The 17,994-nt window shown below is 51.1% G+C and overlaps 1 protein-coding gene across 1 annotated transcript in view; it reads left to right on the top strand.

Moving 5' to 3' along the window:
* The window catches only part of WSCD2 (WSC domain containing 2), a 116,154-nt gene that overhangs the window by 70,175 nt on the left and 27,985 nt on the right, over positions 1–17,994 (top strand). The window contains 2 exon segments of the mRNA XM_038575454.1: positions 2,771–2,885; positions 6,864–7,048. Coding sequence (XP_038431382.1) covers positions 2,771–2,885; positions 6,864–7,048 — 300 coding nt within the window.

The raw sequence follows: 17,994 nt of genomic DNA, 5'->3' as shown, positions 1-17,994 counted from the left end.
ATTTCAGAAACAAAACAAAGGAAAAAAGGTGAGAAAAACCAAGAAACCAACCCTTAGCTATAGAGAACAAACTGATGGTGACCAGAGGGGATGGGGGGGGCGGTGGATGGGGGAAATTGGTGATGGGGATTAAGAGTACACTCATGATGAGCACTGAGTAATGTACAGAATTGCTGAATCACTGTATTGTATACCAGAAACTAATATAACACTGTACGTTAACTATACTGGAAAAAAATTAAGTTTATTTATTCATGAGAGACACACAGAGAGGCAGAGACATAGGCAGAGGGAGAAGCAGGCTCCCTGCAGGGAGCCCGATGTGGGACTCGATCCCGGGACTCCAGGATCACAACCTGAGCGGAAGGCCACTGAGCCACCCAGGTGCCTTTGGACTTAAAAGTTTAAAAAGTTTAAGAAATTTAAAGAAATGGCCCATCGTAGATAGCATATGGTAGGTGCTCAGTACATGCCCCGCCATGCAATCTTTTGATCTGACAACAAAGACTTCCTGCTGCCAAAATAACCTTTTCCCCCTTCCTCTCTCCCTCCTCCCAAGCCCCTTTTCTCCCCTCCTGCCCTGCTCCCCGTACAATACATCCCAGGACACTGTCCCTCAGGGAACTATCGAGGCCGAGTTGGTGTGATGCCCTTGCCAGAGGGTCTGCCTCTCCCGGCTCGGGTGCGAATGGCACCGACGCCCCGGTCATGGGGCCAGGACTCCCTCTGTGACAGGAAGGACCCACGTTGTAGAAGAAGCAGTGACAGGATGTGGGCTTCTCCAGAGCGGTCACCATGTGATGCGCCTGCTCCAGGGAAGCAATCTTTCTTTTAAAGGACAGCTCTTAGTCTTATAAAAGAAACTCAGAGTGATCAGGACAAGGCCTATCTCCTGATAGGGGCTGACAGATTCTGCACTTAGTGGGCTGGCATTGGGGGGCACGATGCTTGGGAAGGAGCCTACGCTCACTTTTAGACCCTGTTCACTGCAAGTGAGGGGGGCCCAAGCCCATGGCTGAAACAGACGGCGGGTCCACCAGGGAACGTGACCAAGTGGCCTGTAGTATCTTCCTCAATTATTCTCTGCAACGGCTGGCTACACCCTCCAGATACTTCCAAGGGGAGAAATGGAAAGGGCGCTGGTTTGGGGGATCCCCTAGACCTGGGTTTAAATCTTTCTCTGCCCCCAGTGAGCCCCTGGTTTTAGGACAGCCACTTGACCTCTGTAGGCCTGTTTGGTTATCCGAGAGCATGAACTTGCCGATGCTCCCCGCTTCACTTGGTCCTTGCAAGGATCTCTGGAATCCAGAAGAAGTAAGTGGTGGTTCAGAACATAGGCTCTGCAGCCACATCACCTGGGGTCCACCCTGGCTCCCCGTGGACCAGCTGTGTTTCCTTGGGCAAGTGACTTGACGCCTCTGGCCTCAGCTTCCTCTTCTCTATAGAGTGGGAATATTAGTACTTGTTTTTTTTTTATTTTTTTTTATTATTTATTTATGATAGTCATACAGAGAGAGAGAGAGAGAGGCAGAGACATAGGCAGAGGGAGAAGCAGGCTCCATGCACCGGGAGCCTGACGTGGGATTCGATCCCGGGTCTCCAGGATCGAGCCCTGGGCCAAAGGCAGGCGCCAAACCGCTGCGCCACCCAGGGATCCCTGAATATTAGTACTTGTAAGGTCATTGTAAAGATTCAGTGAGACAGTATGTGCAAACTGCTTAGCAAAGCACATGTCCCAATTATAAGAACATACAGGGGGAAAAACACTTGCATAAACTGTAAAGCATGGTCATCACGTGTGAGAAGTACTATTTACCATGAAGTACAGGAACATGTTTACTACTTTAAGAAAACTTTGTGTATAGTTTACAATTGGTTTTTTTTAAAAGATTTTATTTATTTATTCATGAGAGACATTGAGAGGCAGAGACACAGGCAGAGGGAGAAGCAAGCTCCATGCAGGAAGCCCGATGTGGGACTCGATCCTGGGACTCTGGGATCATGCCCTGAGCCAAAGGCAGATGCTCAACCACTCAGCCACCCAGGCATCCCTACAATTGGTTTTTATAAATAATTCAAAAATTTTTGGATGAAAGCACTCACCCTGGCCCATATATATAGGCAAACTGTAAAGTACCTGCAGGTGCTGTGAATGGCCGGATTCAGGTTGCACTCATTTTACCTTTGTGCCAATCATGTGCAAGACACTATGGTAGAAACATTTACACCGATCATTCCATTCTGATCTCACTGGGTTAGTGTTTTCATGCCCACTGTGAAGGAAACTAAAACCTAGAGAGATAACACCGGCCCAAACTCACTAGGCCAGTGCCTAGAAGTAACCAAAGTAGGAAGAGAATCTAGCCTTTGAGGTATCCAAGACCACATGTCCAAGGAAAGGTAAGTATCTTAATGCAGCTTGTAGAAATAACACGCTATTAGCTGTGTAAGCTCTTCAGAGCCATCTTCATATGGGTCGCATCTGCATGGTGCTTCCTGAGTGCTCCATTGTCCCCATAGAGCCCAGGGGCTTGGCCTTAGCCTTGGCCACAGAAGGGTCCCTTCCTCCCCTGTTGGCCTCCGCTGCCCTTACGGGTCTGGGGTCTGCTAGCCCACATGACCTTCAGTCTCTCGTTTCTGCTTTGCTGTTGGAGCTGGTACCAAAAGGTCAAGAAGGCCACACAGCCAGAGGGACACTGGTTGCCACTGGTTTGCAAACCCTTCTCTGCTTTGTCCTCAGCCAGATCTGACTTTTCTCCTCTCCCCAAAGCCAAGTACATCGGCTGCTACCTGGATGACACCCAGAGCCGAGCCCTGCGAGGCGTGTCCTTTTTCGACTACAAAAAGATGACCATCTTCCGTTGCCAGGACAACTGTGCGGAACGGTAGGGCCCTGACGTCCCACGCTCCATTCATTTCAGCCTCCTTCCTTCTGTGGTGTTCTTCCCTTTTCCATGGAAGGGCGTAGTGGAGAATGAGCACGTGGCCACAAGGAGAGGGTGAGGTAGCTATGTGTGCGTGTGCACATGCGAGTGCAGGATGGTTCTCGAGTTGGCCAGCTGGAGTTTGTGATCGTGTCCTCATGTGACCCCTGGGCCTAGGTGTGAGTTTGTTTGTACCATGTGCAGCATCGGCAGGTCACGTCTGTAAGCTTAATGTTCATACATCGTAATCTTTAAGTAATAGTGGTTGTGTGTACAGGAGACTCTGAATCTGTGTGCAAGGGTCCATACTTGGGCTCATGTGTGGGAAAGGCCTTTAGGTGTGACTCTGTGTGAGGGAGGCTTGTATGACATCCATGGGACGTCTCCCAGGAAGAAACTATCACCTGAATCTATAGTGTTTTCCAGTTGAAGGAGACAGTGATGTTCTTGATTAGAACACACACTGGGGGAGGGAGCTGACTCTCCAAGGGTGGGCGAGGCCCCAGAGGACTGGCACATGGGGACGGGACCCTCAGTTCAGGCTTGGGCCCCAGCATTGCCGCCTTGACCCAGGGTGGCTTGTGAAGGTGGCCTGCCAACATGCCCACCTTCAGGACTCTAGCTGCCTGGCTCCGAGGTCACAAACTCCAAAGATCTCAGCTACATGGCTGTAATGGAAATGACCACGTGTGTGCCCGAGGGACTCCTCCCTCTGTCCTTAATTAGGAGAAACACCGTCCTCTTTATAATTCTTTCCCCGAGCCCAGGGCCCTCTCCAACTTGGGAAAGACTCTGAGTCCTTGATGATATCGATTCATTAATGTACCAAACTGTGGAGAGACGTAGGTGAGGTCCACAGAGTTCATGGCCCCGTGGAGTCACAGCGTTGACGAGGAGACAGACCTGTAAGCAGAAGAGGGCCTTGTAGTGGGATGAGAGTCCAGACGTAATGAATCGCAGACTGTGGAAATGCAGAAGGGGCCCCGACCTGCCTGGGATGTCAGGAAAGACTCAGAAGAGGGGATAGCCAAGGTGAGCTTCAGAGGATGAGTCAGACGGACTCACGTAATCCACTTCAGCAAATATTTATTGCTGCCCGCAGGGTGTCTGGGTGCTGGCGATGCAGAGATGAGTCACCCGCAGCCCTGCCTTCCGGGGGCTCCCCCGCCAGCTGGGAAGACTGAGGCAGCAACAGGCTTGAGCAGTAGAAGAGCAGGAGCTTACACATGGTGGCCGTTTGCTCCCTGCCAGGCACTGTTCTCAGCACTTTGCAAATATGAACTCTTAGCAAGAGTTCAAGACCCCCAAGACCCCCAAGGGGCAGAAACGTTATGATCCACATTCCACAGATGAGGAAACCAGAGTGTAGAGACCTCAAGGATGATGGGTGCTGGGCAGAGTGTGCTGTCTAGAGTACAGGGGGCTTGTGAAGGTTGATGGAATGGAGGGCTCCAGAAGAGTTACAAAGGTGAGATCTTGAGTTGAGTTTTGAAGGGTGAATAGGAGTTTTCTGGGTAGTCAAAGGACAGAAAGAACAGCGTGTATGAAGACCAGAACTCCTGAAACATCCCTCAATGCCCAGCATCTCAGGTGGGCAGGGGGAGGGATGCACAGAAAGTCCAATGGGAGTTGTCGGGAGGGAGGGGAAGCTGCGGGGCTGGCTCATGCCCGTGGACACAGAGTCTTGAATGCCATCTAAAGCATCTGGACTGGCCACGGACAAGGGGGAACTGCTGGAGGGCGTTAATCAGGGGATTGGTGGACATTCATTCAACAAATATTCATTAAACACTTTTTGCCAGGTTTTGAAAGGATGAGGTAGGTTGGGGGGACCAGATAATCTAGGACAGAGGTCTTCAGCCTAGGGTGAATATCTGCATTACCTGGAATCCTATAGATTGCTGGATTCCATTCCCACTTTTTTTTTCCCATTCCCACTTTCTGATTGAGCAGGTTGGGGCCACGAGAATTTGCATTTTTCGTGAGTTCCGAAACAGAGACCATACGGACTCTGTGGGTTCTGGGTGCATGGTTGGAGCACTGCTGCTCTGATTTTCACATGCAGCTACACATTAGAATCACAGGGCCGATTAAATTAGACTCTCTGGAAGTGGGAACCAGGTGTGGCATTTAAAAAATGTTCCCCAGGTGATCCTCATAGCTGTCCATGTTCAAGAACCACTGATAGGAGGGTTTGTAGGTTGAACCAAGCCATCTGGAAGCTTCTCTGTGTGCAGTGGAAGCCCCTGGGGGCAGGGGTGGTTTAGAGAGTGGAGAGGTGTGATCTGTTTTAATTCTGGAAAGATTCTTCTGGCAAAGGCCACAGCAGGGACATCAGGATTAACAGCCTGAAGCCCTCCCAGAGACCACTGGAGACCCTAACGACAGCAAGGCTGACTCCATTTCCTATTCTGTTAGTCATCCATCGCTGGGCAATAAATTATCCCCAAATATAGCGTCTTACACCAGCAGACATTTATCATCTCACAGAGTGTTTGAGTGCCAGAAACTGTGATCTGGAAGTAAGATTAGCCAGGTGATTCTGCCTCAGTGTCCCCAAGAGCTCGTGGCCAAAATATGGCAGGGACTGTAGCCATCTGAGGGTATGGACATGTCTGGTGGATCCCCTTCTGAGACAAGCACTCCCAGCTGGCACCCGTGGGTCCTCACTGAATGGACGAGTCCTTACCCCACGGATGTGTCCTCACTGCATGGACGTGTCCTCACTGCATGGATGTGTCCACAAGGCCTGCTTGTGTGTCCTCCCATGGCAGCTGTTCTCTGCCCTCCCCGCTGTGCACCATCCAAGGGAGGGAGCAAAGAGGAGGCTACCACTTGCTCTGGAACCAGAACACCTACTGGAAGGGTTTTTTTTTTTCTTTTCTCCTTGGGAAATGTTCCTTGTATCATGAGAGGGGCCCAGGGGACCCCAGAACCCAGAATTCAGAGAGACAGGAAAACTGAGACAAGACAGGTGGAGGACAGGCTGGCCCAGCTCCAGGATTTCAGTGGGGTTCAGCCACCCAAGATGCCCATTTGGTTTAAGCTGGTCGTGCTGCATCTGCCTGGGTGAGCTTGAGCAGAGGATGGCAGGTGGCACCTGGGCTGCGGAAGTGTGTGGAGGCATGAGTCTGCCCCGGTCCGTCGGTCCATCTCTCCCGTGTCCCTTGGGTGTCCGGAGTGAAGACTTGAGCTGACTGCTCCCCCTTGGGCCTGCCCTGCATGGCCAGGGTTCTGCAGGCTGCTGTCCCACAAGCCTTCCTGGTTCTGAAGAATGCCTCAGAGGCAAGAGGGCTGAACCAGGCTTGTCCTAACCCCCTCTTGTCCTCTGTCCCCAGCCCCTGTAGCCGAGCAGGCGATGTCTCATTTGTTTATAGAATAGGTGTCCACTGAGAATCCTCTTTAGGAAACAGTCCCATGGCTATGGGAAAAAAAAAAGTTGAAAACCTTGCAGTGCCTGGATTTTTGTTTGTTTGTTTGTTTTGTTTTAGGGGAAGGAATTTTTTCCTGAGCTGGATATGTGACCTTGGTTTAGCCATCTTCCAAGGGGATCTGAGAGTTCCTGCCTCCTCCCTTTGTTCCAGCTCTTCTCAAGGGGCATGGAGGCATCATCCCTAGGGGATGTTTCCTGGAATAAAGGGGCTGGACTCTACAGATAGAGTTAGTGCAGCTCTACACTGATGGAGCAAGAGAATGGGTTAGAACAGAGGGACCCCAGGCTCTGAGGTGTGTGTGTTGTCAAGTATGCCATGTGTTGAAGTGTATAAGGTGGGTGTCCGTAGGACACGGTGTGGCCACGTGGATAGGTGTACGGGGAGGAAGGCCGGGGGTGGTCCCTGGGGGGTCCTGAACCCCAGAGTCCTCCCACCTCCTTTGAATCTCCCAGTCCTGGGGTCTGCATGGTGGCAGCTGCCCCCGCCTGACCACAGCCTTCCCCAGGGGTTACCTGTACGCCGGGCTGGAGTTCGGTGCCGAGTGCTACTGCGGCCACAAGATCCAGGCAACAAATGTGAGCGAGGCCGAGTGTGACATGGGGTGCAAAGGCGAGCGCGGCAGCGTGTGCGGCGGCGCCAACCGCCTCTCCGTCTACCGGCTGCAACTGGCCCAGGAGTCTGCTCGCAGGTGTACGTGAGTCTGCCCCCGCCCCCCCCACGCCCCGCCACGCCCATTCTGCGCCCTCTCCGTGGTGTGCTGCTCCCTGCCCTGCACCTTCTGTGGCTCCCCAGCACCCCCGCAGCCCAGCCCCACCCCAACTTCCACCACAGCCCTTGCAGAGTCCTCTGCTCCAGCCACTTTGAGTGTTTCCCCCCACCCCCACCCGTGTCCTCTCCCTCCCACTCCGAGCTGCCTCCTGTGCCAGCTACGTCCTCCTCCTCCCGTCTTCCTCCCTGACACAGTGAGCTAGAGCCTGAGCCCGAGGGCCTTCGTGATGTTCTGAAAGCATATTGCTGTAACAGTGATGCAGACAAGGATGATGACCATACTGATGGCTAGAGCAGGCACTTGGCCTTTTTTTTTTTTTAAGATTTTATTTATTTATTCATGAGAGACAGAGAGAGAGGCAGAGACAAAAGCAGAGGAAGAAGTAGGCTCCCCGTGGGAGGCCATGTGGGACTCCATTCCAGGACCATGGGATCAGGACCTGAGCCAAAGGTAGACACTCGACCACTGAGCCACCTAGACATCCCCACTTGGTCCTTTTTCTAAGTGCCTTATGCGGAGTAGTGCGTCCTCACAGTGACCCTAGAAGTAGGCAGTTATTCTCTTGCTCCCATTTTATAGACTGAGAAACTGAAGGTCTGTGTCACATTAGCCACAGAGGATTTAAACCAACTCCTGAGCCTACGTCTTTAATGCTTCCAGGGATGGAATTTCTTTCTTGCTTGTCAATGCTTTGGTTTTGTTGCAAAAACTCTCCAGTTTTCACATGGAGGGAGGGAGATGAGCAGGAGAGCATGAGCGCTGGCCCATCTTCTGCAGACATTGTCACACTGTCCCCCCTCCGGGTGCTTAGTAACAGTTAATGTCTGTTGAGCAAGAATCTGCCATGTGCCAGGCACTGTGCCAAGCCTGCTAGGGCCCGATTCCATATCCCTTCTCTACAGCCTCTTCAGGCGGTTATCAGTGTTAATTTTGCAGTGGGGAAACTGAGGCTTACTGAGTTTAAGTAAACCTGCCCAAGGTCACCTAGTCTATTGAAAGGTGACCACAAACCTATGAAAATTGCTAATGGCCTTGACAAAAGATGGAGAGCAGGGTTTCTCCCAGTTACCCTTCTCATGCAGCACCAGGGCAGGGACAGGAACCCATAACCACATCTCTGACCCTTGGGCTAGTGCTTCCTAAATTTGAATGTGCCCGTGAACCCAGTGGAGATGTTGTTACTATGCAGATTCTGTTTCCGGGGGTCAGGGTGAGATTTTGTATTTCTGAGGAGCTCCCAGGTGATGCTAGGTAGCTGGGGCCAGGGACCACGCTTTGAATAATAAGGCCTCAGACCTCAGTGGAGCTGACACGGCCTGCCCAGAATGTTCACCCACCCACACAGGCGGGGTTTGCCTGTCTGCCATGGGAGTGCCATTGTTTATAAAAATTCATTATTGGTTTGCTTCGTAATGTGTTCTGGTTTCCAAATCCTGTGCTTCGGAAGCCCCGTTCAAGATTTGCTCTGCAGTGGGGTTGAGCGTGCTGCCAATTTGCAAAAGTGCTGATTTGCTGCAAGTGGCTGCACCGTCTACTGCCCCAGAGTCATCTCAGTTCACCCGGGGCCAAAGTCCTGGCTGGCAGCAGGCACAGGCGGTGTATGAAATCCAGGTTGGAGAATGTCCACACAGTGAGTCTCTGGTTTAGCCGTTAGCGTAATGAGGTTTTAATTTGATGGCAGATTTACCATGCTCACACAGATCCCTTTATGCCAATATTTATGTTATTTGATGGTGACTTTGACTATCTGAAGAGATGGCCTTAGAGTCATGGGTATTTAGTGAGAAAGCTGTTGCCACTACAACATCCTCATGGATGAGGATGAGCTGGATAACAAGAATTAGGCCATGTAGGTCATTAGCCAGATATTAGCCAGACCTCCTTTTGGTTAATGTTCAGATTGGCTGGATAATCTGGACATATTCCTCCCCCCACCCAACACTGGCGCTTATGGTCTCTCTCCCTCTCTCACATACACACACACTATTGTGCTCACCTGTTATGAATGACACTGTCACAGGCCATCAAAGATTTTTCTTTTTTAAACAATTTATTTATTTATTCATGATAGACATCGAGAGAGAAAGAGACAGACAGAGAGAGAGAGAGAGAGAGGCAGAGACACAGGCAAAGGGAGAAGCAGGCTCCATACTGGGAGCCCGACGCGGAACTAGATCCCGGGACTCCAGGATCACGCCCAGGGCCAAAGGCAGGCACCAAACCTCTGAGCCACCCAGGGATCCCCAAGATTTTTCAATCAGCTGAAATATACAAGCCTCAGCACACAAAGACCTTAGATTCTGTAAAATAGGATGTGTCTTGCCCCTGTAGCCATAGTAGGGTTGGGTGGATTGTGAGAGACAGCCCCTGAGGCTAGCACAGATGCTGCTGCACCCCTTAGCTTACCCACTTCTGCAATAGCAAAATTACCTGGATGGTGTTTTGTTCCACGTGAGAAAGGAGTCTTTTGTATTGCTGTCCAGGAGGGGAACATAGTCCTGTCTACTGAAGGTGGAGTCGCGGATTCTCTAAGGCCACACGTTGCTCTTCTACCAGGTTTGAAGCTTGGGCACCGTCAGCTGGAGCCTCCAGAAGAAAATTGAAGCCTTATTAATCTCAAGACTGAGTCAAGAATGGAAGTGGCTTGGATAAGGAGATGGATGGTTGATGATGTGTCAGATTGACACTCCCAGTGAGCTCCCATTTGGCAACATGGTATCTGGAGAGAGCATGGGGACCATTGTTGAACTAGAAACTTGACGAGCACCCATATGAATTAGGCATGGCGAGGCTGAGTGGAGAATGAAACACAGTCCCTGTCCTCTGGATGTCACCATCCAGTAGAGAAACAGATCCAACACCAGTGGGATCTGTTCTAGCCTGGGGGTATGTGTTGCGGGGTTGCAGGGACTCTGTCAGCAGGAACCAGTGGAGCACCATTTGAGCTGAATCTCATTCTAAGGAGATTTCCGGGTGAAAGGGAGAGAGCCCTATGAACAAAAAGTACAGGGTCAGCAAAGATCATATGTTGAGTACCCTGTTGGAAGCACCTTCCTTCCTGATGTCCCATCTTACAGCTTTAGAGACTGAAGCCCAGAGAACACAAAGGCCTGAGTTGAACAGCTGTGGGGGAGGCTTCACAGATGAGAGCTGTTTGATTAGGGCCTTGAAAGATGCATAGGATTTTGCCTGGAGTAGGAGAGGATATCCAGACTCAAGTTGCCAAGGGGTGGGAGAGAAATCTAGGCAGAGGGAATGAGTATGCCAAAGCCTAAATGTGAGTTTGGGAAATGCTCAGCAAGCATGATTTTTCCGAGGCCACAATGCTTCTTAGGGACTGGGCATGGGCTGGAACCCAGCCCCTGACTCCTAGTTTGGGTGCCGTGGACACCTTGACCTCTCATATTGGATTCTGGACCTCATATCCTCTCTTTTGGGAGAACTCTTTGTATCTAGCTTACCTCCTCCTTTCCCTGACCTCTGATCTCTCCTCCTGCTCTGTATGCTGAATCCAAGCAAAACAGAATCGCCAGCATCTTTGCTCTGACCCTGTGGCACCTTTGGCTTCCCATTTCTGGATCTGATTTATACACAAATAAATCAGAAAGGGAGGCCTTCCAAGTCACTGGCACACAACACTAGGCAGGGAAATGGGCAAACACACCAGGAAACAGGTATGGTGGAAACCAGACTTAATTTGTAGAGTTATTAGTTGGTATTAACACTGTGTCCTAATTGTGTTTCCCTGAGCAGTGGCACAGAATTCTTAACAATTGGAAAGATCTAAAGGAGGCTTATTATCTCCAAGCACCACTCTGGTTGAGCGTATGCCTTGCGTAGGGAGGCAGCCCACGTGTTCCCGCGGTGATGGTATGCTCCTACAGTAGTGAGAGCATTAAAAGGTTGGCAGAGCAAATGTCTGCAGGCACCCTGCTATTCTTCCTTGACACAGACTCTCAGGCACATGGACTCTTTGCTCTTATTACAAAAGAACCGAGAAATGGACTTCCTTCTTGGTTGGATTACATTTTTCACAGAAGTTTGCTAAATCTGTCAGCAAGTGTAGCTCTCCTCCCAGGGGCAGAGACCTGCCAGTGATTTGAGGATATTAAGGCTTTGTAGGATTTTGCAGGAGATTTCATTTGCCTGGAAGATTCTTGCAAGATTTTGTGTTAAAGGTTTTCTTAGAACTACATTGAACCCCTGTTGGGTGGCTGTCCGTGGTGCTGACCATCCTTTATTGCTTCCTAAAACCTCCAGGACTGCAGACAGAGCAGCTTTTCCTCCTGTGTTTTGTTTTCTATCTTGGTAGAAGTATTATGAAGTATTACAAAGTATTATTATGGTGGGTGTGTTGTGTGATCATGGAAAAAATAGATCCTTGACTTACAGTTCACAATTCACATGGCATATTTTGTCTACTGTGAATTTTGACAATTTGCTGCCTTTGAAAGTTAGAAGGGGAGTTTTGTGTAGGGCTCATGTCATGCTCTTTGATCACTCCATTCCAGCCACTTCTCTCAAGGGCAGCCACAGATGATAGTGGAAAGTCACACTGGATGGGCAGAACATCCCTCGCTCCTCCTTTGCCAGTTCTAGAGGTCTCTCCTTCCCCCTTGTTATGTGTCTTGGACTCCTGAATTTTATAATTTATATTGGTCTTCATAGTTCTGCTGTGTAGAGTCAAGGAGATGATAGCTAGAAAAATTTTCTTTCGCATCATGATGGAGGAGAATTGGTTTGCTCTCAGCAAAGTCCACAGAGGCCATGGGGACAATGTGGGTTTTTTTTTAAAGATTTTATTTATTTATTCATAGAGATGCAGAGAGAGAGAGAGGCAGAGACACAGGCAGAGGGAGAAGCAGAGAGCCTGACATGGGACTCGATCCAGGGTCTCCAGGATCACGCCCTGGGCTGCAGGCGGCGCTAAACCACTGCACCACTGGGGCTGCCCACAATGTGGGTTTTGAAATCAGGCAGACACTGTTTCTATCACAGCTTTGTCACTTACTTGCCGTGTTGACGTTGGCCAGGCTGCTGGCTCTCTGAGCCTCAAGTGCCCCATCAGTAAAATGGGGACAATTCCAACCTTTAAAGATGGCTGTGACCACCAAGTGAGAGAAAATAGAGAAAGCACCTAGCACAGTGTTGTTGAGCAGTTGTGATGCCCTTTTCTTCCTGAAATGAAAACTCCTCAATGCACTCCAAGCAGCACCCAATTCATCCTATCTGAATTTGCAACAGCCCGCAGGAGCCTTTGGTGATGCCTAAAAATAGCTGGTTTGAATTCTCGGACAGTTAGGCTCTTTGTGTAATTCAATCTCTCTCTGATTATAGGTAGCCGTTAACAGCTCCCAGCTCACTGCCTTTCCTCCTTGCTGGCATCTTTAATGCAGTAGAGCCTGGCCTAATTACCCAGGGGGTGGTGGCCTCTTTCAAACCAAGGGGAACTCTTCCACGCCTGCCTTTAAGCTGACGCCTGGTGACATTTACCTCGTTTTTGTGAAGCCCCAGAACAAAGAGATGATAGGACTTCAGAGATACTTGCAGCGGTTCCGGGCTGTTCTTCATCTGCCCCCAGCAAAGAGAGTTGCTGAACAGTTGCTCTGCTCACCTCTTGCTAGTAAAAGCTTCAAGCTGCCAAGGTCATGCACCATCCCAGCTGGCCTGGCAATGAAGAGCTGACATTATCAGAATGTGGGGCATGGGCTTTTGTGATGCCTGGACCCCTACTATGGGGCATGAGAGGGTTTCTGGGAAATTCAGGGGGCTGGCGTGGGATCCCTGGAGCCCCTAGCCATGTGAGAATTGGGCAGGCCTCCTGCAGAATGGCAGAGGGGTGGGAAACCAAGATGAGAGGTCAAGCAGGATTGGGGTCACATCCCAGCTCTGCTCCTCACTAGCTGTGTGCCCTGGAAAAGCAACTGGATCTCAGGGTCCCCATCTACAAAACAGGGTAAGAGTATGGTCCACCTCACAGGTGGCTGTGAGGATTAATTGGGAGGCAACGTGTAACACATAACACTAGTGACGTAGAGCAAACAGCTGATGTCCTTACCATCATCATGTTGGTCATGAGGAAGACCCTACCTGGGGTCACTGCCATTGTCAAGGGGCTGGATATTCACAACACTTAGAGCCCCATTCTCACAGACTGTAAGCTGGGAAGAGCAACAGCCCTCAACTCCATATGGGATTTCCCTTGTGGATTAAAAACGCTCCAAGATCCAAAGATATTTTAAGTTGGGTTTCCCGAGAGGCAAGGATGTGAACCTTGGTTTGTTTGGGAAGCCAGCCCAGGATGTGCCGGGAGAGGAATGAAGAAGTGAGATGAGAGACGGAGGAAGCCCTTACAAAGTCCTTTACAAAGCAAGACACCACTGAGGACAGCTAAAGCTTAATCCCAGGGAGAGCTCTGGGAGATGGTGGCAAATGTGTTTCAGAGGTATCCCAGCAGAGGAGCAGGAAGCCGCCGTATTGACCCCCCCACGCTTCCCCACAGGTTGAGGGTGGCTCCATGGGGAGATGGCAGGTCCAGCCCGTTCCTTCTAGGCCCTAAGACAGAATCCTGAGTGTGTATTGTAAGTCGTCATCTGTCTGTACCGGGATGGGGAGTACCAAAGGCTCGTTAATGGGGCACTGACAGTGTCTACTACATGGGGTCTAGCCACCCTTCACATATCATGGTCAGGTGAAGGAGAAAGGAGCAGGGAAGGACGCTGAGTCCTGGTTGGATCTCAGGCACTGTAAATACCATTGCATGGACTTCCACTCTCATGGTGCAGTGCAGATACGATCCCTGCTTACAGATAGGGAAAAACTGAGGCTCAGGAGGTGAAGACCCCTGCCCAAAGACACACAGCTTAGTCAGTATGTAACCCAGGTCTATCTGAACTTAAAACTGGTTCCCTTTCTGCTGGAGACCAGAGCTTTTTTGTTTTAAGATTATTTATTTAAATGCAACCGAGTGAGACAGCATGAGCAGGTGGAGGGTACAGAGGCAGGCGAAAGAAGCAGACTCTGTGCTGAGCAGGGAGCCTAATGCAGGCTCCATCCCAGGACCGGGATCATGACCTGAGCTGAAGACAGACACTTAACTGACTGAGCCACCCAGGCGCCCTGCACCAGAGCTTTTTGCAAACAGGAAGACGTCTACCCACTGCTGTGGAAGTGAAAAATTCTTTCCATCACAGCAGAGTGTTAAAAGGTCAAAGGAAAAAAAAAAAAAAAAAAAAAAAGAAGGTCAAGGGACCCAGGCTGGCAGCTTCTCCTTCATTTGCAGACATATAAGTAGTGGGAGGGCCTCTCACCACTGATGGGGAGAACCAGGTGGCCCATTTTATAGATGGAGGAAATGAGAGTAGCAGGAGAGTTAAATGTCTTGGCCACCATGCATATTCTCCATGTTCTGATCACTAAGCCACAATGGAGAGCAACCTGCAGAGAGAAGTGGCCTCCAAAGCATTTCCCAGATCCCTGGGAGCCCCACCTTTCTGCCGGACATCACGAAGCCCTCAGTGACCATGTGGTTTTCCCAGAAAGCAGAATGGGCAGGACTGTTGGAAGACCCCTCATCCAACAGATCAGCTGCTCCTGGAAGCGCCTTCCAACCCGTAGTCCCCTCCTCACCCCACCCCTAGCACACACTTTGCCCAAAGAGAGACTCACAGCAGTGCCTCCTGATCTCATGCTGGCTCCATACCTCCTCTGAAAACCTTACCTTATTTGCTATTCAGGGCATTCAGCTCAGCCCTCCTCTCTAAGCTGGGAGGGGTCAGGGACTCATTAGCAGATGCTTAAATGTCAAAGGAGACAACCTCAGTGGAGCTAGGCTGACAGTCTTCCTTACCCTTCCCACCCTCAGAGTCTGGCTGCTTAAAGATGACCTGGCATCTCAGCATCCAGGCCAGTGGGAGGAAGTCACACGGAGAGGTGGCAGGGAAGAGATTCAACTACTCCCCCTGCCTTTCCATTTAAGTCTAAGGGCAGACGACAAAGAGACAGGTCCACAGAGTTTTGCTGCCCCTCCTGCCCTATTTCCAGCTCCCCAGACTCCTGCATCTCTGTCTCTATGCAAAATCCACCCTGTATCCGCGCCTCCACTTTAGAGATGAAAACATTGAGGCTCCAGAAGGAGGGGAAACTTGCACAAGGGCAAACATCAAGGAAGGGGCCATTATGCACCATACAGAGCTGCCTGTATGATAGGTGAAGACTCTAAGGTCAAGGAAAGAGAAGCAAAATGGGCACGAGAGCTCATGTCTGGGCACCGAGCTGACTGCTAGGTTTCCGCTCCTTGGCCAGGCAGATCATCCTGAACCTTTCACTCCCAGGGAAGTACTGTGGCTTTCGACTGTGGTGCTAGCCTGGACAACCTATTCTGGAGCCCTTGGGTCAGGGCCAAGCCCCTCAAGGCCACCTGTAGATGCATGCTGATGATGTGGACTCATTAGCAGTTGGAGCCCCAGACACAGGCACCAGGCCGGGGGTGGTGGAGGGCAGGGCATTCGGCCAGCTAGGTCCAGATGCATGTGCAGGCTCAAGGACTCTGAGTGATGCCCTGGCAACCTCAGTTACTCAAGGTCATGTTTGCAAGAGGATGCAGGGGTGAGCCCCTAGCAGTGGTGACCCCAAAGACCACCTTGGGTGGACTCCAGCTCTCACATGTCCACGGGCAAACACACACTGCTGTCCAGAGACTGGAATGTCAGGTCCAGTGATACACAGGACCCCAGACAGATAACCAGCAGTGCCCCTCTCTGTGAGCTCCAGGCTTGCGGGTCCCTCTGCTCTCAGCATCCTAGAGAGAGACTTAGTCTGGGCTTGGCTCCAGTAGAGGGACTGGCCCCCTCCTATTCCTCTCTCTTGCATGGTGCAAGCAGTGGCCTTCCACTGGGGGCACAAACATCTCTGCTGGAACCTAGGTGCTGACTGTTCTGGGGATTTTTGAGAAATGCCCAACCCCTGGTGGCACTGAGCCTGTCTGGTGGGAGGTTGGCTGAGGCTCAGCCGGGCCCTCTGCTAGGAGAGAGGGAGCCTTCCTCTCAGCTATGTGGTTGCCAGGCAACCCAGAGAGATCACATAGGGTTATTTCTCCGCCCCATGGTAGAGGTCCCACGCACAGCCACATGGCCACATACAGGTGCCTACTGTCAAGAGACAGCCTGCACACACAGGGCCCTACATTCCCACAAACACAGACCCACGTGCCTGTGGTGCCCATGTTCGCAGCCTCGGCACTGAGCATCCAAATGCCCAAACAGGAAGATCTGCACTCACATTGCCACAGTCACACATACACACACACTGCCTCCTTGTCACACGCATTATGCACACCTGTCCCACCTCTCAGACACACCTTCACTGCAACTAAGCCCATGGCTAACCTTCTGACCTCTTGCCCCACTGATGTTCAGACAGGTGCCACTCACCCGACAGGTGCCCTGACACCCTTGACCCCATCTAACAACTCTGTCTTCCTGTTCATGGTCTCAAGGGAGGGGTAGAGGCATTCAGGAAGGAAGCACCTGGAGGGGAAGAGGTGGTGGGCTTCAGATCTCTCCAGTATCCCCAGGCCTGCCCCAGTCCCAAAGGGACGTCAACCCCCAGATCATTTCCCATAGCAGCCCTCCCAGCCTCAGCCATGACCCAGGGGTATTATAGGATGATCTTTTGACTAGGATCCTGCTTGGAAAGAGGAAGGTTAACAATTTGAATATGGTTTTGGAAACTCAGGGTCAAGATCTGGGCGTTTTTTGGTACTTAAAGAAAATCTGATTCTAGCGTCGAGATATCCTAGAGCGACAGCCTTGACTTTGTGAATGACGAGAGGTCAAAGTAGAGTGAGTGCGAAGGGCGGGAGAGGCAAAATGAGTGTCACAGTGTTTTTTGAAAATGTTAATATGAGGCCCCATGGTGGCTTCTTAAAGAGGCACGGCCCAGAAAGCGTGAGACCTCTGAGCTCAGACATTCCTGGATCTGAATCCAGAAGCTGCTACTTGTCAGCTGGGTGGCCTTGGGCAAGTCACACTCCCCCTCTGAGCCTCAGTGTCCCCATCTATATAATGGGAAGAGTGAGGCCTTCCTGGTAGGGAACAGGGGGTAAGGTATGTCCGGTGTTTACGCAGTGGCCGGCATCCAGAGAGCAGCCGATCATACCATCCAGAGGGGAGGAGGTGTCTCACTTAGATTGCAGACTCAGCTCTGCGTCTCTACGCTGGCTGACTGGGTCAGGTGGTTTCAGCCCTCTGAGCCTTGTGTCTGTATCCGTAAAAACGCGGCTGCTCCTACCACCAAGGTGATGTGCCTGTTCCACAAGGCCACGTGTGGGAGTGGCTCAGCCTCGTTCCTGGCAGATAGCACATGACCAGGACGCGGGAGCCACAGTGATACCAGCCATACCCCGATACCCTTCTAAGCACCTAATTCATAACAGCATCATTCTAATGGACCTGGAAAAAGCATGGACTTGGGAGACAGAGCAACGTGACGTCATTTCACTGTCATTGGACTGCTTCGTGGCACTGGAAGGCAGAGAGACCCCTTAAGTCTTTGACTCTCTGTCTGTAGAATGGGAGGAGCCATCTACTGTGATGGCTGGTGGCTGTTGTGAAGAGGAAGGGGATGCCAGGCACCCAGCATGGAGCCCGGCATTGGCAGGGGCTCAATCAGTGGTAGCAAGAGTTGAAGAGGGAAGGCGAGCTCCCTTCTTTCTGGAAGCAAGGCAGACCTGAGCGGGCTGCCAGCTAATGGTTTTCTGGTTAAGTGAGGGTCTGCACACCTGCTTTTGGGCCTCCCACCTCATTGCTGAGAGTCTTTAGCTCAAATGCCTGACTCCCCTCCCTGGCCTCACTGTGGATGGCACATC

The sequence above is a fragment of the Canis lupus genome, chromosome 26 (genome assembly GCF_011100685.1).
Source record: "Canis lupus familiaris isolate Mischka breed German Shepherd chromosome 26, alternate assembly UU_Cfam_GSD_1.0, whole genome shotgun sequence".
NCBI classification, from domain to species: Eukaryota; Metazoa; Chordata; class Mammalia; order Carnivora; family Canidae; genus Canis; species Canis lupus.
Note: the sequence above shows the minus strand (reverse complement) of the source record. Positions and strands in the feature narration are given on the sequence as shown.